Here is a 23,761-nt window from a genome sequence, read left to right on the forward strand (position 1 = left end):
ATATTAGAGGAAAATCAACAATGTGGAAGAAAGATATCAAACTCAATGACTAAAGGAAGGAGAAACGGGGAAATGGATCTGGGGATTCCTCGAACCAAAGTAGTATCATAATAATCAATGGTTGTCAAATTTTAGCAAGCACCAGAATCACCTAAAGGGCGAGCTGAAACACAGACACTGAGCCCTACCCCCAGAGTATCTGATTCAGTAAGTCAGGGACGGGGCTCCAAAATCTACATTTTTGACAAATTTCCTAGTGGTGCTCATGCTGTTGGTCCAGGTTCCACTCTTTGCGAACCACATCGCTGGATACAAGGACATACACTAGAGTCAGGGGGTGAATGGGAGGGGAAACTAGCTCTCTGGAGAGTTGAAGACAGAGAAACTGACCAAGGACAAATAGGCTTGACTGGATCCTTTCTCTCAATGAGTATGTGGCCTTGATGACATTAAGTTTCAAAAACAAGAGCCCTGAATGTAAATAGTCACTTAAGTGACAGCTCATAAACTCTTAGTATAAATTATTCTGGAAGAGACATGTAAACCCTGAGCATACAAGATTAGTGACATGCCAAGGACCAAACGGAATTTATCCCAGGAATGCAACATTGTTCGACATATGAAAATCAATCAATGTAATACATCATATTAACAGAACAAAGGACCAAAAATAAGAATATGATCATCTCAATCGATGCAGAAAGAGCATTTGGCAAAGTCTGACAGCTTTTCACGATATAAGCATTTAACAAACTCAGAAGAGAGTACTTCCTCAACCAGATAAAGGATAATTACGAGAAACTCACAGCTAACATATAGAATGATGAAAGACTAAAAACATTCCCCCTAAGATCAGGAACAAGACAAGAGGTTGGCTCTCCCCATTTCTAGTCAATATTATGCCAAAGGATCTAGCCAGGGAAATTAGGTAAGAAAAGGAAACAAAGGGCACCCAGACTGGAAGAGAAGAAGTAAAACTACCTCTATTTGGAGACGACATGACCTTATATGTATAGAAAATCCTAAGGAACCCCCTCAAAAACAACAACAACAAAACTAATAAATGAGTTCAGCAAAGGTGCAGGATACAAAATCAATATACAAAAATCAATCTCATTTCTATACACTTGTAATGAACAATCCACAAATAAAATTAGGAAAATAATTCCAGCTGCATCAAGAAGAATAAAATACTTAGGAACAAATGTAACAAAATAAATGTAAGACTTATACACTGAAACCTATAAAATATCATTGAAAGAAATTAAAGAAGACTAAATAAATGGAAAAACATCCCATGTTCATGGGTTAGAAAACTAATATTGTTAAGATGGCAATACTCCCCAAATCGATCTATAGATGCAACACAATCCCTATCAAAATCCCAACTGACTTTTTGCAGAAGTTGATAAGCTGATTCTAAAATTCATATGGAAATGCAAAATAGCCAAAACAAACTTGCAAAAGAAGGATAAAATTGGTGGACTCCCAGACTTCCACTTCTTTCTTTTTTCTTTTTCTTTTTTTTAGATTATGATTTTTTTTTATTAAAATGTATTGGGGTGACAATAGTCAACAAAGCTACATAGGTTTCAAGTGTACAATTCTATAATACATCATCTATATGCCAAGATAATTCAGTAAGGAAAGAATAATCTTTTCAATAAATGATGCTAGTACATCTAGTTACTCACATGCAAAAGAATGAAGTTGAACACCATAGACAAAAAGTAAATGTAAAGAGAAAACATAGGAGTAAATGTTTTCTTAGATATGACACCAAAAGCACAAACAATAAAAATACATAAATTAAACTTCATCAAAATTTGTTAAATTTGTGCTCCAAAGGACACTGTTAAGAAAGTGAAAAGACAACTCACAGAATGGGAGAAAATATTTATAAGTCACATATATGATAGGGGTCTAGTATCTAGAATATATAAAGAACACTTATAATTCAACAATAAAAAGATAAATAACCCAATGTAAAAATGGGCAAAAGATTTGCATAGACATTTCTCCAAAGAAGATGAACAAATGACCAATAAGCACAATGAGCATCTGAAAATATGCTCAATATCATTAGTCATCAGGGAACTGCAAATCAAAATCACAATTATATATCACTTCACACCAACTAGGATGGCTATCATATAAAAGACAATAACAAGTGTTGGCAAGAATGGGGAGAAATTGGAAGTTATACAGTACTCGCAGGACTGTAAAGTGGTGCAGCCACTTTGGAAAAAAGTTTGTCAGTTCTTCAAAAAGTTAAACAGAGTTATTATACGGTACAGCAATTCCACTCCTAAATACATGCCCAAGAGACTTGAAAATTTCACACAAAAATTTGTACATGAGTACTTACAGCAGCACTATTCATAACAGTAACAAAAAATAGAAACAACTCAAATGTCCATCAACTTATAAATGAATAAATAATCTGTGGTGTATCCATATAAGGGGGCAATATTCGGTCATAAAATGGAATGAAGTGCTGATTCATATAACAAGGATGAAACTCAGAAACATTACACTAAGCCAAAGACATCAGACACAAAGGGTCATATATTGTTTGATTCCATGTGTATGAAATTCCAGGGGCTTGAGGGAGAGGAAAATGGGGAATGACTATTAATGCGTATGAGATTTCTTTTGAGGGTGATACAAATGTTCTGGAACTAGATTGTGGTGCTCATTGTACACCTTCATGAATGTACTAAAAACCCACTGAACTGTATACTTTGTAAATGGAAATTTCACAATATGTGAATGATGTTTCAGTTTGTTTGTTTTTTTAAAAAAAAGGCAAGACCTTCTTTACTTGAACAATGTTAATGACAGCTGTGTGCTTCTTTAGATAATTAGAATGAAGCTTGCTCCTGCTCTGTATTATAATCTCACTTATGGATCTTTGGCTAATGAATCCAATTTGAAGCATGTGTGGTCTTTCCCATCCACCTCTGACCTACCAGAAAATTCCCATGGTTAAAAGAACAAAAAGATGGAGACTTTAAAAAGCCATGAGTCCATGGCATGTATGAGTCTATATCAAATTTTATGAAGAAGAACGAATCAGAGCACATGAAAATGAAAAGATGATTGTTTAAAAAAAAAAAAAAAAAAAAAACCCTCCACAGAATAGCAGACCAGAAGAATGGAAACAACTGAAAATGAGAAAATTGATGAGCTGATGGTTAGGTTAGAACCAAGGTATAATTCCAGAACCCAGGAAAGACCAAGAAATAAGATTGGGAAGGGCAAGTTGAGACATGGTCCAGCATCTATCTAACATAAGTTTTGGAAGGAGAAAACATAGAAAAAGGAATACCTGAAGAAATAATAAAAAGTCATAATAATGAAGAAAGAGTATACCAGGTGCCGATATGATAAACAACTAAACATGAGCCACAAACATTGGTTGTGACTTCATCAAAAGAATAAATATTTTAAAACATAAAGTTTCAAGAAGAGGGAAAAACAGGTTACTCACAAATGTACCTCAGACTTCACACCAACAACACTAAATGCAAGAAGGCCACGAGGAATAGCTTTAAAGATAGTTGGGAACACGGTTATGAGTACAGGCAAACCGGCATTCAAATGAGAAATCAAGATACGTCTAGAAAGGCAAGGACTTGGAAAGTTCCTATCACAGTTCTTATCTGAAAGAATTACTTGAGGAGATATTCCAGCAAAAAGAGGAAGTAAGTCCAAAGGGAAGTCATGGAATTTAAGAAGCAGAAACAAGTACAAAGAGTGAATTATGGAATGTAAGTCATACCTCAATATACTTAACTGAAGAAGAATGAGGAAGAGGAGGGGAAGGAGGAGAAGGGGGGAGGAGGAGCAGGGGAAGGAGATTACAGAATTATAGTCAGGATCAAACAAGAAAGCCTCCTATAACTCCTGCTAGTCAGCACCTATCTGGAGATCCTGTGCAATGCAGTTTAATAAGAAAAATGAAGCAATCGGTGTAAATATTGACAAAGATATAACCATTAAGATTTGTAAATGAGTTGACATGCTACCTAGAAAATCCAAGAGTCAACTGACAAACTATTAGGACTAATAAAAGTCAGTCATGTGGCATGATTCAAGAAACAAACATTTCAAATATATAGCGAACAAATAATTAATATCCAGAATATCTGTAAAGAACGCCTAAAATCCAATAAGAAAAAAATAAATCATCCAATAGAAGATAAGCAAAAAGCATGCTGAAGGAATTCAGAAAAATGAAAATAGTGTTGGTCACCACATTTATGAGAAGGTGATCAACCTCACAGGCAATCAAGTAAGGACAAAACGAAACAACTAGAGAATGTCTTCACCTATCAATCAGGTAAAATTTTAAAGTCTGATAATATCAAGTCTGGTAACGTTGCAGGGACATGGCTAACCTAATCTACAGATGGCATGAATCTAAATTTGCACAGTCTTTTTGGAAAACTCTTTAGCAGTATGCGTTTCAATTGTCAATGCTTGTACTTTTCAATCCATGTAGCTTCTTTTTCATGATGAAAAATTCCAATGTCTATTATTACAGAATAAATAAATTCTTGTCAATCTATTGTGGAGGCCACTATAGTACAGGTAAAAAGAATGAGTCGAATCTATATACACTCATGTAAAAAGCTCTCCAACATCTACTATTCAATGAAAAACAAATTAAGTGGCAGTAATAACACCTAATATGATCTATCTTTACAGAGATAGCCTCCACTTTGATAAACTCTGCAGTAAGGTCTGCAAATGGAAGTAGAAAAGGGAGACTTTGTCTGTTTGTTTGTTGACAATGAGAATGTATCCAAGAAATAAGGTGGTTATTTGTACACCAATGTTTATAGCAGCATTATTCACAACAGCTAAAGGTGGGAATATGTACACCAGTAGAAGAAAGGATAAACAAAGTGAGGTATGTACATACAACGGAATACTGTTCATCCTTAAAAAGGAAGGAACTTCTGACACGTGCTGCAACATAGGGAACCTGGAGGGCTTTATGCTCAGTGAAACAAACCAAACATAAAAAGACAAATACTGCATGAGTCCACTTATATGAGGTTCCTAGAGTAGTCAAATTCATAGGGACACAAAGTAGAATGGCAGGTGCCAGGGGTGAGGGGAGGGGAGGGAGGGGCGAGTTCATGTTTAATGAGTATAGAGTTTCGTTTGGGATAATGGAAAAGTTCTGGAGATGGGTGGTGCTAATGATTGCACAAGAATCTGAATGTGCTTAATACCATAAACTGTACACTTGAAAATGTTAAAATGGTAATTTGTATATTATGTATATTTTACCAAATTAAAAAAATCTAAATAAAAATAACAAGATAAGCAATTATAAAAATAATAATGTTCATAAGGTGAACTGAGCTCCTGTTGGAGGATCCCGTTCCATTAAAATGCCTATACACTGGGCAATATATTACCAAAAATGTACATATATAACCAAACTCAAAATAAAGAATGGATCATACACAAATACCAGAAAAAAGGAGGGAACTACCATCTAGAGACGAAAGCAGAAGCTGACCTGGAGGAGACCCGTGGAAGATTCAGATGGATAGACGCTCCAGGACTAGAGGCTGAAACTCTTATTGTTAACTCCACAGACTTGGCCTCAGCCTGTGGGAGGTGAGGAGAGGAAGTGGCGTGCCCTGTACTGTAGGGGTCCTTGGAGAATTGCTCCATCCATAAAGGAAGTTTAGAAAACAAAACACTGCTTTGGGGAAGCAGCAAAGAAACCACTCACACCGTGAGAACGAAAAAAATCACGCATGAGTAATTAAAACCCTAAGCCTCTGCCACATATGGGTGTAGGGTCTAAATTTATACCACTCATATAGAATGGAAACACTAACCTATAAATTGAGCCTATAAAATGCCCAAGATTCGTGAAGCACTCAGGCCCAGCAGATACACAAGACCAGTCTCTATAAAGACATTTTCACAACCCAAGGGTACACGAGATTCCCACAGAAAATGTGGAAGTGACCAAGATGAGTTTACAATAAAAAATAAAGAAACAGAACTCGTGAGGTACACTTAGCTTGCACTCACACATGCACACATACACAAACACCCCAGAATCAGTACCCTCAAGAACTGGAGCAAACAGACCATTCCGAAAGTGCCCGTGCAATATATGCTTTAAACAGCTAAGAAGACAAAACATGGACTAAAGCATAATTACGGTTTAGGAGGAAAAAGTTCAGCTCCATTTGGGGAACTTGAAGTATAGTCTTCAGAACATACTCTGGGAGGCTCCTGAAAAGCTAAGTCTGGAGCCCAGCAGATAGACTTGAGGTCATCACCTCAGGTAGCTGTGACGGACCAGGGCATAAGCCCTGAGAAGCGGGGAAGGGGGGGGGTCTGTAGAGTGAGCCCTGCATTTAACGGCAGGAAACTTGAAGCAGGCAGGAATAGAGCGCCATCGACACCACCGGTTTTGATGGCAGCCTTTTCCAGGAAGTGTTTTCAGACTTTCCTCTCCCCAGATAGTCCCAGACCCTTCTCCTAAGGCCCCTTACTCAGCCCGTCTTATTGCACCATCTCTTCTCACTGCTGCCAGCTCCTAAAAAAAGTGACAACACCAGCTCCTGTTTATTTCCCCCACATCTAGCACAAGGTTGAGCTCCTATCGTGGCTCCATAAATGACTGTTGAAATGAGTGAAATTAATGTGTGTTCTGTCGTGCTGTGGGAATTCACATTATGAATTCACTGGGGAACGGGACTCAGAAGGAGCTGGAAACATGGCTGGTTTCCTCTTCCTCGCCTCCTCTTCTCTCGCTCCCTCCTGCTCCCCATTCTGCACTGGGAGGTCACAGCCTCGATTCTCAGAGCCAGGCAAGCATTGTCCGTAATTCCACCTGTTGTGAGTACCATGGAGCCTTTAAGTTGTATTTGTGCACTCGTATGTTTTACTCTTCTCTCCCTCTTGCACACACTCTAATAGCCTGTTATTGAATGCACTGTGCAAGCATTAGCTCTTTAATCCTCACAACTTTTGTATTAGCCCCACTCTGTAGATGAAGAAACTGAGGCTCAGAGAGGTGATGTGACTTTCCATGGCCACAAAGCCACAGACTGGCAGGGCCGACGTTCAAACCCAGACCTCTTAGATTCCAAAGCTGTGTTTTCAGCCTCTCCCATCAATCGCCCTCTGCTTCCTTCTCCTCTGCCCCCCCCCCCCGGGCACACTGACTCTTGCTCGCCCCTCCTTAGCTCACACTGTGTCTAAGTCACACATACTCTAGCAGACGAGTGAGGGTGCCAGTGGGAAATGGATGACCAGATGGGTGGTGAGTATAAGTCTGTGTTTGTCTATTCATGGCTACCAAGCATTGTCCTAGGGAAGCACCTGGAACCCATGACCCCTTCTGGGCCCCCTCCATGTTCCTGGGGGGAAGGAAAGAGCAGACAAGGGTGCATCTGCAAATGTGTGGCTGTGAAGTCTGGGAAATTGTCCTTGGACTGGCCCTGGCGACCAGACTCAGATCCTGCCATTCCTATGAATGTGACAGAGGCCCATGGGGAGTGGGGGGGGGGGGCTTTCCTTTAAGACTCTGGGTGTCTTGAACCTGACTTCGCAGGGGCCTAGGACTGTCCCTGGCCTCAGTCCAATCTGGCAGATAACGCCCTGGTCTGGGAATCAGGAGACCAGGGATCTGAGCACAATGCCGCTGCCAAGTTGGAGGACCCTGGGCAAGACATTGCTTCTCTGAGCCTTGGGTTTCTTCACTTGTAAAATGGAACAGTCATCCCAGGCCTGTCCATTTCTCAGGACGGGCACATTGGCACGGAGAGGGCTCCTTTCCAAGGAGGAAAGGAGCAGAGCTACAGGCAAGGCAGCCAGTATCAAGATGTGTCATTCTCTTGGGCTGGGCCAGGACTATCTCACTGAACACCTGATAGCACGGCCTTAGCCCGTCACCAAGCTCCGGGATTGGAGTGGGACATGAGCCATGACTGAGGAATGAAGGGCCAGGAGAGAAAGAAAGGAGAGGAGGAAGAGGGGAAGTTGGAACAATGATACATAGGGAGCGGCGGGGGAATAGAAAAAACTGGCCTCAGGATAACAGGTCCAGACGTCAGCACCCTGGGTCCCAGGTAGCATTCGAGCCCCAGCTCTGGCCCTCATTCCACCCACGTGTTAGTCAAGTGCAGCTCCTCTGAGCTTTGGTTTCTCACGTCATCTCACATGTTACAACCTCAGCGACATCCTCCATTTGCCTTTCAGAGCCTGGCTCCATAGCTTCACTGTCAAGAACCCTTCCTTGAGCTTTCTTTCTCCTGCCACCTAAAATTCCTGCCTTTCCCCTCTGGGCCCAACAATCCTCAGTGTGAGCCGGACTCCCTTATGTCTAGACTCATACTGTGTCACATGTCCTAATACAGAGGCCGCAGTTGAGTCACCTTTGGTCGCTCCTAGCAAGCATTTTATACACAGGTGCTTAGCAGACATTCTGTGAGTGATGCAATGTGGTCAAACAGAGAGATGGATGGGATGTCTGAAAGGATATGCCTGCTTTGTCTGCTGATTAAGCTCCTGGTCAAAACTCCTCTCCACTAAAAGCCTCCTGGATTCATTCTCAGCCACATGCTCCTTCTTCCACAACCGAGCCCAAAAAGTTACCATCCCCACTCCTGCCCCTCTGCCCTGTCCCATCTCAAAGCCTCCTCCACTGGTCACCCTTCCTTAACCAGCAGATTCCAACACCACAGGCCTGTCAGTCCAAGGAGCTTGGACCCTGCCGCCTGCCCTTGTTTACTGGTGCTCCTGAGTGGTCATCCTATGGACAAGGGATGTTTGTTGAAGTACCCTGGAGCTTTTCTGCCACAGAAAACCCCACAGAAGTCCTCATGAGGGTTCCTGCAGGTGACAGAATTCAGGGGTCACAGGCTCAGGGAGGGGAGGTGCCCAGACAGATAGATGACTCTTCATGGAAGACCCAAGTCCTAGCCCCAAATTGCTAGCAGTTCAACCCATCCTGCAACACACATAGGTACACACCCTGGTCAAGAGAGAAGCAGAATCTTACCTGGATGCTCCTCCAGCTTTCCCATGGTCTCCATCTGCTCCACCAGGTCGTTTGAATTCCACTGGCTCATCCCAATGAGGATGGCACTCTTCCCTTCAGCTATCTCCTCTGTGGGAAGGAGCAGAGATGGGCATGAGCAGGCATGGCTGGGTATAGCAGCCCTCACAGGAGCTTATATCTGAGGGAGTCTTTATTTCATCATTTGAGCTGAGGTGTCTGTAGTACTGACAGGTATGAGACATTTTGGAATTTTTCATTGCAAGAGAGTGCTGTTGTTGTACCCTACTGGGCCTCCACGTGTTAAACCAAAAGAAAGTTAACAAGGGGACAGTCATGAGAGAACCCATAGCAGGCTCCATTCCTAGCCCTAAAGGCAACATTTCTTGAAAGGAAGTGCATTTGGGGGGAAAAAAACAAACAAACAAACAACCAATTTGCCACTATTAGCAGTTTTTCTTTGGGTAAGTTACTTGCCTTTTCTGAGTCTCAGTTTTACCACCAATAAAATGGGACTGGAAATGTCTAACTCACAGAGTTGTTATGAGGACTAAGTGATATAAGGGGTGTGAGGGTCTTGCTGCATAGGGGGTGTTCATAGACAAGAGACACTACAATTATTTCTTCACACGAGAAGTCAGTTGCCATCAGTATTTAAGTGGACCGGGATTGGAGTGGGACATGAGCCATTGTGGAGTAACTGGAAGAGCAGAAGACTTCTGCTGGCTCTAAGCAGGCCTTGAGCTCTGTGGAACCCACATTGCAACCGTAGGAACCTCTTAATGCCTCCATTCCCCACCCCCAAGCCTCCCCTCAACCCTGTCTCTCTCCTTGCTCTTTCCCGGTCTGAGCTTAGATTACCCTGGGAGGAATTGGTGCAGCCATATTCCCTAACCACACAGGACACAAGCCCCTGGGTCCCACACCTCCGCTGCTGTCGCTCATCCAAGAAAGGGCCATGTCCTCAAGAGCAAACCCCCAAGAATGCTCCCCACCCCTCGTTGAAGAGATGGGCCTTCTTGGTGAAGAGCGGTGTGTCTTCCCGCATAGAATAGACATTAAACGGTGGTGAGGCAAATCCTCAAGTGCATGATAACCAAGAATAAAGAGAGGAAACCATTTCACTTCGAAGAATTTTACGGAGCAGGTGGAACCAATACGATGGAGCTGCAGCTTGGGGAGCTGTCCAAAGTTCTGAACCGCTCCCTAGCTTGGTGATCTAAACCCCCCTTCTGGCTGGGACCTGGGTTATTTATTATTAATTATTATTATTATTATTGTTCCTGACTTACCTGATTTATTTAACAACACATCAAATGCTTACTATGCACTGAGATTTTTATAAATATTAATTCACAATTCTCAAAACAATACTAAAAAGGTTCAATTGGTACTATTTCCATTTAGTAGACAAGGAAAGTGAGGCATGGACTAGTTCAGTAACTTGCCCAATGTCTGTGTCTAGAACCAGGATTTAAACTCAGACCTACTATTTCAAGAGTCCTTAAATCTTGTCCTCCTGATGGCCTGCCCTGGGCATCCTGTATTGGCTGCCGCCCACTCTAGCCAGTCACCACTCACCCCCCGACAGGCACCAGTGTACACCTCTAAGCAGCACTGTGATCTGGGCAGAGCCCTGACTGGCTTCCAGTCCCACATGTGAGCCTGTGCCTTTTGCACACGTCCCTTAACTCTTCTTGTTTTATGTCTTCAACGGGAATAACAACTCTGGTTCTACAACTCTTTCTAGCAAGCTGTCATGAGGACAATGATATAGTAAATTTGCAAAAGCCACACATGCCAAAATGCTGTAAACCAATATGAGGTAGTATTTCTCTGGGAAAAGCAGGATCACAACGAGGGCAAGAGCTCAGCTCTGGTGTTACGTTGCCTTTTTCAATCCTGGGTGCACTGTCTGCTAGCTATCCGCCCTTGGACAGTAACTTATGTTTTCTGAGTCTCAGTCTCCTCATCTATAAAATGATATCATTGTCGTTCCTGCGTCATAGGATTGGTGTAAAGACGAAATGAGATAACAAAGGCTAAGTGTTTACAAGCATGACTAGCACACAGTGAGAGCACAGCACCGGAAGATGATGGTTGACCGTCACCGCCCCCACCAGGGCATGTGGTGTTATGCCCCCAAGACTCACTCTCGGATCCAGTTAGGCTGTGGTCTGGCCCCACCACACTCAGAGCCAGCTCCAGAGTGGGGCAGTCAGCATCAGCCTGCAGCCCACCTTGCACGCCTAGGAATCTGGCCCAGTTAACCAAGCATATAGTTGTCCACTTGTTCATTCTACATTGAATGGATTCCTGTCGTGTGCGTTGTGAGACACAACCTCCATCCTGTGGGAACCAGTCTTGTGAAAAAACACAAGAGTAAATAACCGACACAGGAAGATGAGTGAGCCAGGGCTCCTGGTCCAGTGCCTGGGATGCAGCAGGTGCTCAGCAGTTGCTAACATATCCTCGCTCCCATCTTTTCTACAACGTGTAAGCCCGATCCCAGGGGCGTACGTGAGTCTGTCAGAACCCCGAGGGCCTCCCAGGCTTGAGGTCTGAGCATGCCTATTTCTGCACCACCCTCAGTCTCTTTCTTCTCTTTCCAGGTTTGTGCATGACCCTCCGCCATCTTTGCCTCTTGGTCTTTTGTCTTTCTAGTCGATGTACCTCCCTCTCAGACTCCTACCATGCTCTCTCTGCCTGGTGTCTGACCCTATCCCACTCAGATCTGATCTCACCCGATCTCTTTCCATGGATCTCTGTCCGCCTTGGTCTTTGCATTTCTCTGTCTCTCTCAGGCTCTTGGCACTCTCGGCCATGCCCATCCCTCTGTCTGGGAGGGCCTGCATCGTGCTCCCATACTCTCTGCTCTTCCTCTCTCTTTATCCCAGCATCTGTCTCTCTTTCTCTCTCTCTGGGTTTCTCTTTCTTTTTCTGGGTCCTGCCCCTCAGGACCTCTCTACCCATGCAGGTCTTTCTTGCTCTCTCTGGTCTTCTCTCTGTCCTTCTGGGTCACTGTCTCTGTCAGCTCTCCCTGGTTCTCTCCGTGTGTGTGTGTGTGTGTGTGTGTGTGTGTGTGTGTGTCTCCCTTTCTCCCATCCCCCCTGAGTCTCTTGCTCTCTCTTTCCCTCTGTGCTTTCTCACCTTTTCCCTGGCTTTCTTGTTCTCTCTCTCTCTCTCTCTCTCTCTCTCTCTCTCTCTCTCTCTCTCTCTCTCTCTCTCTCTCTCTCTCTCTCCCCCCTGTCCCCATCTCTCCAGCTGCTTACCGTCCCCCACCTCTCAGACAGGCTTTCTCTGGGCCTCTCCCCTGCCCCCTGCTCTCAACACTCAGCCTTCAGATCTTCACTCTGGCAACAATGGGCTTGTCCCCTGAGAGGCACTGAGAAAACACATGAACACACACACACACACACGCGCGCACGCACGCACACACGGCCAAGATTGCTCCTTTCAGAGTCACTGAGGAAGCCGGAGCCACAAGTCTCTGCCCTACTTCCCCTCACTGTGGTACATGCCTCCCACCAGGGCCCACGGAGGCCACAAAGGGCTTCTTTGGGTAAATGTCCTGGTTATTGATTTTGCTTTTCGACTTCTAATGACGGTTCCCTGCATGTTAATTCTCATCCCCAGTGACCTGTGGTGCAGACACAGTTTTTGCATCTATGTCACCGCCACTGGGCCCCAGACTAGGTACCAGGCTGAACCCCACCCAGAGGCACCACAACCCTGGCCTGGACCCCAGTCTGACTCTCACCCTGACCAAAACCTGGATACACCCCTGTAAGCACAACCTCCAGGGCCATCAGGAAAGCCTTTCTTCCTACTGCAGGGCCTCTGTTTCTGCTGGATCCACGGGACTTCAGAGCAGAGAACCTTCTTGTCCAGGGCCAGGAAGGCTTTACCTCCAGCTCATGGAGCTGAGGGCATGCACACCTTCTGCTGCTGGCTGGCCCAATACCATCCATCACCCCTTGTATCAGGCCTACGATGCCAGTCTTTCTGTGGACTTGGATATACACCGCTCTGGGGTCTCTGGGGTACAAGATTGCTAATCCTCCCCTGGGGCTGTTTAACACTCACCCCATCCACCCACCAACTGCCTCCCCACTACTCTATTCATCAGGGAATGGGCCTGGGCCCTACTGCTGAGACGGCCTGACAAGGCCAGTTAGGAGCCTCCTGGAATGTTTAGAGCTGAAAGGAGCCATGGAGGGGAAGTCCAACCCCCTCACTTTACAGATGCAGAGCTGCAGAGCTGGCCCAGGTCACACAGCGCCTCAGGGGCAGGGCCAGGCCAGGAATTCAGGTTCTTCTGCCTGCTACCCAGTACATTCCCCACTGACACCATCTTGTAGCTGTTGAGTTTATGGTTCAGTTGGAGGCTTTGTTTGTACCTAATGCTTGGTGGCTTTTAAGATTCCTCTCATTGGACTATGTATTGCATCTAAGGGGAAGGTTACTGTGAAGGAAGCACCTGATATTTTCCAAATGAAGACATATTTTGCTATAGAAACCAGCCATCAGCGACCCATGCTTGATATATCCAACCACATCCCCAAGAAACTCATCCGATGTCACAGTGGTCACACTCGCCCCAACCAGCACCCTTCTAGGGAGCATGACTCCAAAAGACATAATCATTTTCTCTCTAGAACTTAGCATTTCATGGTCAGGAACCATATGACATCTGGGTTGTCCCTCCTTGGCCTACTAAGCTCTGCTTACCCAGGTTCTGGCCACAGCACCTGCCACCCAGCAATCTTCATCACTCACAATGAGAGCCCAGCCTCTCAGGGCCCAGGCATGTTTCCATTGCAGGGGTCCATCTGCACCAAAGATCCTGAATTCTGAGTCTCTGGCCTCCTGTGTGGCAGGGGCAGGTGTACCCAGGGCCACCCCGAAGCCTGGGCAGGAAAGCACATCCTGAGGCCACTGAGTCTGCCCTCCCTCCCCCTGCTGGGGCAGTGGGTACCCAGCACTAAGCAGGCGCCCCCTGGCTCACTCCCGCCACACCAGCCCTCCTGCTCATTCCTCCAGGAAGAGCTTTGCGCAGCCTCTTCCCACTGTCCAGAACTCTATTCCCCAGGCCCTCACATGGCTCATTGTTATTCAGCTCACATGTCAAAGCCACATCCTCTGGGGCCTCCTACAGTCACGCAGTCACTCGATTGCGTGCCCTTACGTTATATTGGGAGGAGCGCCTCTATTTTTTACAACAGCATTATTGGGGTCTAATTGACATTCAATAAAGTACACATATTTAAAATACACAATTTGAGAGAGCACCTCTCTATTATTTATTTACTAGACGGGATACTGCCCCATTCATGAATCGATCAATAAAGCCAATTAGACTTTCAAATTAAAATTAAAATAAAATGTACAATGTGATAACTTTGACATATGTACACACTCATGAAACCATCACCCCAATCAAGACAATGACTGTGTATCCATCACCCTCAGTTTTCTCCTGTCCCTTTTTATCTCTCCTTCCCCCTGACCTGCTCCTGTCACTATAGACTCACTTGCATTTTCTAGAGGTTTCTATAAATGGAAGCATACAGTATGTTCCCTTTCTCCATCTGACTCTTTTCACTCAGCCTGCTTATTTTGAGACTCACCCACACGGTACCGGTATCAGTAGTTCATGCCTTCGTATTGCCGAGGCGTATTTCACTGCATGGGTGTACAGTTTGTTTATCCATTCACTCACTGATGCACATTGGAGTTGTTTTCAGTTTGGGGCTCTAATAAATAAAGCTGCTATGAACATGTATGGACAGGTGTTTCTTTGCTCTTGGGTAAATCCCTAGGAATGGAGGGGCTGGTTCACGTGGTGGTGAACTATGATTCCCTTTTTAAGACGCTGCCGTCTGTTTTCCAAAATGGCTGTACCATTGTACATTCTCACCAGCAGCGTTTAAACGTTTCAATTCCTCCATCTCCTGATCAGGGGTTTTAATTAGCCATTCTAATAGGTGCGCGGGACCTCAGTGCGGTTTTCGTTTGCATTTACTTTGTATTTAATGACTAATGATGATGTTGAGCATATTTTAATTTTTGCCATTCATGTCTCTTCTTTGGTGAGGTGTCTGTGCCTTTATGCTATTTTATTTATGGTAATGAGCAATGTGATTTACATGCTTGTTTGTTGCCTTCCCACCCACCACCCATCACCACTAAACTGCTTCCTGAGGGCTGGGACCAGCTCTATTTGTCCCTATAACCCCGACACCTCGAATAGTGCCCGGTGCTTAACGGGCAGATGCTCAATAAATACTTGAAAGAGTGAATGAATGAGTCTGTATTCTAGCCCCTGCTCTGCCTGACTCTTTGTGTGACCCTGAGCACGTTTCCCAGTTCTCTGGCCTCAGTTTCCCATCTTGTAAAATGGGGTGGGGCCCTCCAGCTCTGACGTGGTCTGGATTTGAGGCACATTCCCTCTTGGCCACTTGGGTTTTCCCTCATTCTGCCCTCCAACCTTGGTAGACCAGGCTGTGGCTCCCAGATGTCCTGTCACTATATTGACAGGAGAGGGAGTGACACCTCTTGAGTCTGGGGTGTCTGTACCCCATTGCTCACCCTGCAGCATTCAATCAAGAGCACCAGCCACCCCTGAGGACCCAGGCCTGCCGCTTTGGCCCAAGAAGCCGGCATCCTGCCCAGAGGCTGTTATGGACCAGACGGTTCCACACTCTTGCCTGCCTGCCCCCCAGTCCCTCCTATGCCTTACATGCATGATCAGAGCCCCCAGAGCCTAAGAGTCTCCCCTCTGCTACAAGACCATGAGGCATGAGGGTTTCTGGTCCCATCAGGTAAACCCAGTGCTGGGCCAAAGGGCAAAGGCTTAAGGAAGAAAGGGGATCAGAAGGTCCCAATTTCAGTGATAAGTCCAAGAAAAGGGCCTGACCTGGACACTAAACTCCTGGGTTCCAGCCTTTCGTCTCTACCTTGATGCGTGATCTTAGGGGATCCCTTCCATGCTCTGGCCTCAGTTTCCCCATCAGTGCATTGAGGAGGAGGACATAAGGTTCCAAGGGCCTGTTTGGTGCTGAGACCCACTGGTGTAGCTCCACCACGGCTGCACTTGGAACCTAAGAGGCAGCAGGATGCAGGACCTGCTAGGGTGGGGACAGAGAACATACCCCAGGTCAGGCACAGGGCTTAGCCTGGCTGGAGAACAGAGGCCAGGGTGGTGGCCCTTCAGCCATGCCCAGGTGGAGCGTAGACAAGCTCCTGGGAGCAGAGAAGGATGGCTTCACCTCTTACTGCCTTGAGCCAAGGAAACATGCAAAGGCCTTGTCCAGGGAGGCGGCCTGGAACTGACAGGAGTTCAGCAGTCGTCAGCTTAGAACTAAGAGGGTTCTAGCCGCCTGTGTGGGGCAGCTCCTGTGGCTGAGGGCTATAGATAGTCAGGAAGGGCTGAGAGGGGAGGAGGGCGCAGAGACCTGAGGTCGGGTAGGGAGAGCTGAGAGGTGGAAGACTGGGAAACAGACAGGAGAGTCTGGGACCCTGGACAGTGGAGAGAAGGAAAGACAAGGTGAGGAGAAGGGGAGGAGATGAAGGGAAGGAAGAGATGGTGGGGCCATCAATAAGAGAGGAGTGAGAGGTGAGGCCAATTGGGGAAGCGCAGACAGAGCGATGAGCTCATGGGAGGGGATGACAGGGCTGAGGGAGGCAGCAGCCAGCAGGGAGGAGAGCAGACATGCCCACAGCTGCTCGCAGGGAGAACAGGTGAGCAGAGCCCCAAGGGATGGGATGGAGCTGACCCACACCACCCCCAGACGCCTCCCACCGCAAGCCACCATAGTCATCTGGGGACGCAGAGCCCTGACAAACTGCAAAAATATTTTAAATAAAAGTGCTCTAGGCATCAAAATATTGAAGCCGTGTTGTCATACTGTGGGTTAGTTGCTATGGAGAAACTCAGCCCTGGCAGACACTCCAATCAGACCCCATGGGAGACAGGAAATGAGCCCCAAATGGGTTGGTTTAGGGTTGGCATGAATGAGGGGTTCTCTGCTCAGAACCAAGAATGGGGGAGACCAGAGCTGGGACAGTATCCCACTACCCAGCCATGCTTCCTGAAAATCACCTGAACTAGGTAGTCTCCATTTCTGGAGGCACAGCGCTAATGGGGAAACTGAGGCCGAGAGACGGTGAAAGACTTGCCCAAGATCAGAAAATAAGTCAATGGTATGGCTGAGCCCATGTCTCAAGTGTCCTGCTCTGGGTCCAGATGTCTTCCCAGCAGTCTCTTTCTCTTTCAAGACCCCATTTTGCCAGGAATTACAAAGCTGGCCCTGTTTCAGGAGTAAGTCAACCCCCCAAATATGGTGACGCTGCCTCCCGCTGGTCCCCATCCCTGCCCTGCACGTTCTCACCTCTGAGCCTTTGCTCAGGCTGATTGCTTTGCCTGAAATACACACCCCGTTTGGTGCTCTTTTCTGCAATTCTTACAGTGCTTCTTGTTCTTCCCTCCCTGCTTTACAAGTGCCCCTCGCGATGTCCTGCGTGCTGGTCATGCACCCAGAACTGGGGCTCAGAGCTGATGTCTGCCCACCATTGTCTCTCAGCTGAACGGTTGCAATACTCTTCCTAACTGGTTCCTACTTCCACTCTGGCTCCCCTCCTTTCTGTGGGCTGATCTAAGCCACTCACTGAATCACGAGCCGCCTCATTGCTCCTCGGCCCCTTGCTCACTACCTCCCTGCCACATGGGTCTTCTTCAGTTCCTGGAATGCCCCCATCTTCCTGCTTCGGCACCATCATACCTGCTGTGTCCTCTGTCTGGAAGGCTCTTTCTCTCACTCCTCCCCTTGCCAACTCCCACCCTCAGTTCTGCACAGAGGATGTGAAGGACCTCCGCACCCTAAGTTAGGTACCCTGTCATCACTTTCTATGAACACCTGGTACTTTTTACTCGGTGGCATTGTTCCCATCCGTGATTGTATACCCCTCTGGGTAGCTGTTTCATGTTTGTCGCTCCCACGAGACTATAAGCTTGATGAGAACGGTGACCATGTCTACAGTTTACGGTAATACTGAGAGTGCCTAGCACAGTTCCTGAAACAGATCAGGGACTCAGCAAACACTCAAAGAGTGAGTGGATGAGTGCTGAGCCCCAGCCCTTGGAGAATTCACAGATTGCATGAGTATGAAGTCTGGAACCACTGTGTCTGAGTGGGGAGAGATGCTAAGCCCCAACAGATTCCTTCTTGGTACTTCCAGAAAGGTCACCCAGCCAATGATGAGAGGATGGGGTTGACTCACCTCTAGCATCAAAGAATTCATCATCCGAGCTCTCCACTGAGTCACTGAGGACATTTCGAAGGTGCCAGGGGGCACCGCCGCCCGGGGTAGGGCCACCTGCCAAAGGGAACACATCCATTAACCAAGCCTGAGACAGTGTCCTGAAATGAAGGAGGTAGACCAAGACCATCCCTGGACCAGGGTCAGGCAGCATCCTCCCCACCCCTGTCCTGTCCCGTGCAGTATTCACTACCTCACAGAGCTCTCCAACTACCCTGCTTTCATTTCGGCCCCAAATACCTCTCTGAGATGGCTCAGCAGGGCAGCAACAAGCGTTCCCATTTTGTATGCGCTAAAACCGAATCTGGAGGTAGTCAGTAGACGTGGGCAAGGTGACACGGTGTATCCATAAGCACAAGGTAAGTTTTGCTGTACTAACAAATGATCTCAGCTGCTTAAAACAACAATGGTCTATTTCTCACTCACACACAGGTTAGAAGGAGGCTGTAGTCATGGCAGCCACTCAAAGGCATCACCACCTTACGATGCCACCATCTCAAAATGACACCTCAAAGTCTGCCAAAACAGGGGAGAAGAGCACAGAAAATCGCACCCAGTCGTAAAGGCTTCTTCCCACAAGGGACATATTTCTGCACACATTTCATTGGCCGAAAGAAGTCACATGGCCGTGCCCAACTTCAGTAGGGTAGAGGAGGGGAGAAGCAGACATCCCGACGAGCACTAGGAATGTCTACTACACACGGCAGCGCAGGCTGGCCTAGGACTGCAGCCGCCAGTAGAAAACGTGTCCCAAACTAAGAGAAGGGGGGCCTGAGCTTGGGCTCTACTCCATCTCTGCCACTTACAATCTGTATGGCTTTTCCCTTTCCGTACTACAGCCCCAGTTTCCCCATGTATAGAGTATCAGTACTTTATAGATTGATACTGAGTCACTGAGGACATTTCATGCTCAGTGCCTGTATCTCAGGAGGCCCAGTAATGGCAACTTCTATTATCATTAAGATCTGTAGAGGCCAGGACGTGGGGCTAAGGGGTTCTCCCAAGCAGGCAGGAGCAGGCACAGAGAGAATATGGCCCCTTCCCTAAACTCTGTCCCAACCCACCTCCTGCTCCAGGACCAGGGGGAGGAAGTCAGAGACAGAGTGGGGGACAGGAGCGTCTCTCCCCACTCCCCATTCTCCGAGCTCCTCTCCCAGGCACTTCGGGACTCACAGGAAACCAGCTGGTGCCCAGCACATCCATGAACCTCTCCGCGTGCTCCCTGGACACATGAAATACTGGGGATTGCAGATGGACTCAAATTTAATTGTAAGAATTAAAACCATAAAAGTGTTAGAAGAAAATGGACCTGGTAATTTTCCTGAGGAAATAATCAGAGTACACAAAGATGGAAGTGTACAGCTGATCATCTCAGTGTTCTGGTACTATATAAAAAATAAAAAATAAATAAATAAATAAAAACCTGGAAGAAATCCCAGTGTCCATCCGTAGGGGACTGGATGTACGTTCAAATACAGTCATAAAGGGAATTCTTTGCAACTATTGGAAAAAATGAAGTAGCTCCTTGTGTACTGACATGGCAAGATGCCCATGGAATATGGTTAGAAGGAAAAAATGCAGGTAGGTCCCAGAACGGTATGTTCCTTTTGACCTCGTTTTTGAAAAACATACTTATACCTGCATACCGAGAATACGTGCAGCATGTTTAAGAGCTCCGGCTCTGAGGTTGGAGTGGCCTGGATTCAAGCTCAGGCCTTGCCTCTTAGAAGCTGTGTGATGTCAGATGAGGCCCTTCACCTCTCTGTGCCTCAGTTTCCTCAGCCATAAAGTGAGGACAGCTCACATCTGCCTCGTGAGCCTGTTGTAACGATTAAATAAAATGCATCAAAGTGCTTAGCACAGGGCCTAACATATAGTAGCAACTGTTCACAACAATAATTACTGTATAAATATACTTGCAGATGCATTAAAATGTCTAGAAGGACATGCACCAAAATGTCAATAGAGATTATCTTTACCGAGAAGAGACGGGAAACTCAGCTCTTACACTGCACATGTAATTTTATATGACTATTAATTTTATTAATTCATCTTATTTTGTCAGTTCTAAGATGCATATTTTTTACACTTTTAAAATTGGGGTGCATCGTACATGATGGCATATCATCACTGGCATTGTTTATTCTCTCCTGGGGCATGGAAAATAAGGGTGCATCTGATAACTGATTGCATCTTAGATTCAGTGGAAAACAGTAAAACCACTATGCACACAGCATACACCTTCCCTGAGGCTTCAGCCCTGGCCACCAGGCACACAAGTCCTGCCTCTAGAGAGACTTGGGTTCCTATAGCAGCAATGCCCTTGACTCAGTTTCCCCATCTTTACAATGAGAAATCCAACAGAGACTGTCCCTTGGAACTTTGCAACTCAGACTGATGTTTGAGGAGCCCATGTGGCACACCACAGATGTCAATGAACAGGGGAGAGGTGGGCTGTACCCCCAGCCATGGCTAGTGTGCACAGTATGATACAGTCTTTGGAGGACATCCTGCAGCCCCCGCTCACCACACCTGTCACCCTGCAGCACGCTGGCACTTATGTTCTGGGATCTGGGCTCCCTGCCCTGAGCCCAGATCCCAGAACATAAACTATTCCTGAAGGGAGAGACACAGCCCTCCTGCCTGGTCCCCCTGCCCCACCCACCATGAACTGCCCAAAATACAGCCAGCTTGAGCTCCATAGCTTGGAGCGAGGTGAGAATCACGTGCTGAGACACAGAGGAGGCAGAAGCCACAGGGAACACTGACCCAGGAGTCACCTCTGGGCACAAAGCTGGGTCTGCCCCACACTACCCTCTAAACTTTTGATTCTCATCCACCAGTGAGGAGAGCATGACAGTCTTGTCAGCAATTTCCCACCCACGGGCCCTGGACTTACTGCAAGGGAGGTTTAGAATCCAGATGCACCAAAACTGAGTATTCCTAACGTGGATATGGGAGTGTTTTCTAAATGAATGTGGAGGAAGTTCTAGCTAGTGCACTAAGACAAGAAAAAGAAATAAAAGGTATACATATTGGAATGAAAAAAAAAATAAAACTGCCTTTATTCTTGAATGGCGTGATTGTCTATATAGAAAACAAAAACTCTACAAAATCTACAAAAGGCCCCACTGTAACTAATAATTGAGTATAGCAAGATCGCAGTATACAAGATTAATATACAGAAGTCAATTGCACTCCTATATATCTGCAATTAACAACCAGAATTTGGAATTTAAAAACAAATATCATTTACAATAGCACACGTGCGCTCATGCGCACACACATACACACACAGAAATAAAAATTTTTAAAAAGTGCTTAGGTATAAATGAACTGTATGTGGAGATTTCTGTGACTCAAAAAATACAACCACTTAAAATTCTTTCTAAATTTACATTAATTCTATGTTTTCCCAACAGATAATAAAGGTATGAAACCTATCACACATTCTATATTAATACACAAATATCCCTTGCTGTCCAAATCTACTCCATTCCTAAGAAGCAAGAATTTGGATAATCAGGACAGTTACATTATCCTCATCCATTTGATTCCTGAGTTCTGGATGATGGGCAGCATGAGTTTAAATGGTGATGGGTCCATCTGAAGATTTATCTGAGACTATTTCATGCCTGAGTTTGAATAGCAAGAGTTAAAGAGAGAAGTTCCTAGATGGTGGCCCTCATACCTGGACAGTAGACACTCCACCCAAGAACTAAGACAAGAATATTTCTGCAAACGTCCCCCTCACAAATAGCATGTGCTAGAGCCTAAGGAAAAGAGGAAAGCTCTAGAATGTGTCCCTCCTCACCATCCCCACCTAATCCATCCCTTCAGGCACCGTCATCCTAGGTCACAGCAACACTGACGACGTGTCATGGGCTGGCCATTGTGGGAGTCCCAGTGGGGAGAACGAGGCAGAGGGAAGGCTGCAGGAAGACCAGTTCCGCTCTATTTGAGGGAGGTGTTCTCCAGCTTGAGGAAGGCAGAGAGGGAAGGGCGTTTGGGGGTCAAAGGGAGCTGTCCATCCCACAGGCACTGTGTTAGGTGCTGGGGACTCCAAAGTGAATAAGAGGGACAGGGTGGGGCCCTCACAGAGCTTACATTCTGCCGGGGGCAGGGAGAGACTGACCTGCAACAAGTAAACAAGGATAATTTCAGCAGTGGAAAATGCTATAAAGAAAATAAAACCTCTACCTTCCTACCTTCACCTCTACCACGTCCTCCTTCCGTGAGGGTCTCTTACGATGTAATTCTAGCCTGAAGAACAGACAGGCATGGACACGTGGCTCTGTATATCCACCAAGGGAGACAGATGAGGGCAACCAGCCTCAGTCATCAAAAGAATGTTGTCACTAATACTGTGTCTCTCCTTTCAGGTGACCCTTCACCTGACTGGTGATTCTCCTTTGTGGTCAAAATCTGTATGTGAATTTCTTTTCAGAGGCATATTTGATCTCATTTACTTTTCTCCTCTTTGTTCTCAAAATGTACACCTGCCCTGGTTCTTAAATGGATACTCCAAGTTTGTTTAAATGTGCTACCAGTCCCTCCCTCCTCTCAGGCAGGGGTTGCCCAAAACAACTCCTGGAAAGGTGGGTGCATGGGGGGAATGTTGGCTGTCTGCCCTTGTGTAAAAAAGAACCAGCACAAACGTATAAAGCTAGGAAGCGGCCGTCACCTGGCTTCTGGGTGGGAGATGCTTCCTTCAGCATTTCCTCCTGCTTGCGGATTTGTTAGCAAACAGCAAAAGTCATATGTCAGAAAAGGAAAACAGCAATGGACAGAATATCTTGGGAAGGGTGTGAGGGGAAGGCCTTGCTGCAAGGGTACCAGGGGAGTGGAAGCTTGAATGCTAAGTACAAGTGTATAAGTGTGTGTGCACGCATGCACCTGCACACATACATATGGAATGGACAGGCAGGGTGCATCGATGAGAGCCTTCCAGAATGAAGGAACTGCAGGGAAAGGTTGCACATGTGAGCTTGGCACGTCCGAGGGACAGAAAGAAACCCATGTGGCTGGGAGAGGTGATGGAGGGGGAGACAGGTAAAAGAGGAGGAGCCAGAGAAGGTGGGTTTGGCCTGTTGTGGAGGGGAGTTCAGAACAGGTGGGTTTTAAGGTTCCAACCGCCATCTAGAGTCTACCTCTCGCATAGGAAGAAGGGAACACAGATGCCCAAGGGGGTCAGGAAGTCTCCTGAGGGGTGGGACGGAGGGCACAAGTCAGGTGTGCTAAAGGCCACACACGGTCTTGAGAGTCAGAAAAGGTGGGCACCACGGTCCAGAACAGCAAAGGCAAAGGCCCAGAAGGCCAGGCTCTTAGAGGCAGGTCCTGCACTAACCTTTCTGCATTGTCTGTGTCCACTATGTGGTCCCAGGAGGAAGAGGA

At 46.3% G+C, this 23,761-nt stretch overlaps 1 protein-coding gene across 3 annotated transcripts in view; it reads right to left on the reverse strand.

Moving 5' to 3' along the window:
• The window catches only part of PITPNM3 (PITPNM family member 3), an 88,475-nt gene that overhangs the window by 52,689 nt on the left and 12,025 nt on the right, over positions 1–23,761 (reverse strand). For all 3 annotated transcript variants that reach the window (XM_088801985.1, XM_074319379.2, XM_074319381.2), the window contains exons 2-3: positions 18,329–18,424; positions 9,050–9,157 (exon numbers count right to left, since the gene is read on the reverse strand). In XM_088801985.1, coding sequence (XP_088658111.1) covers positions 9,050–9,157; positions 18,329–18,424 — 204 coding nt within the window. The remainder of the gene's footprint in view (positions 1–9,049; positions 9,158–18,328; positions 18,425–23,761) is intronic.

This window comes from Rhinolophus sinicus, chromosome 12 (assembly GCF_057876585.1).
Source record: "Rhinolophus sinicus isolate RSI-liver-muscle chromosome 12, RSI-T2T, whole genome shotgun sequence".
Lineage (NCBI taxonomy): Eukaryota > Metazoa > Chordata > Mammalia > Chiroptera > Rhinolophidae > Rhinolophus > Rhinolophus sinicus.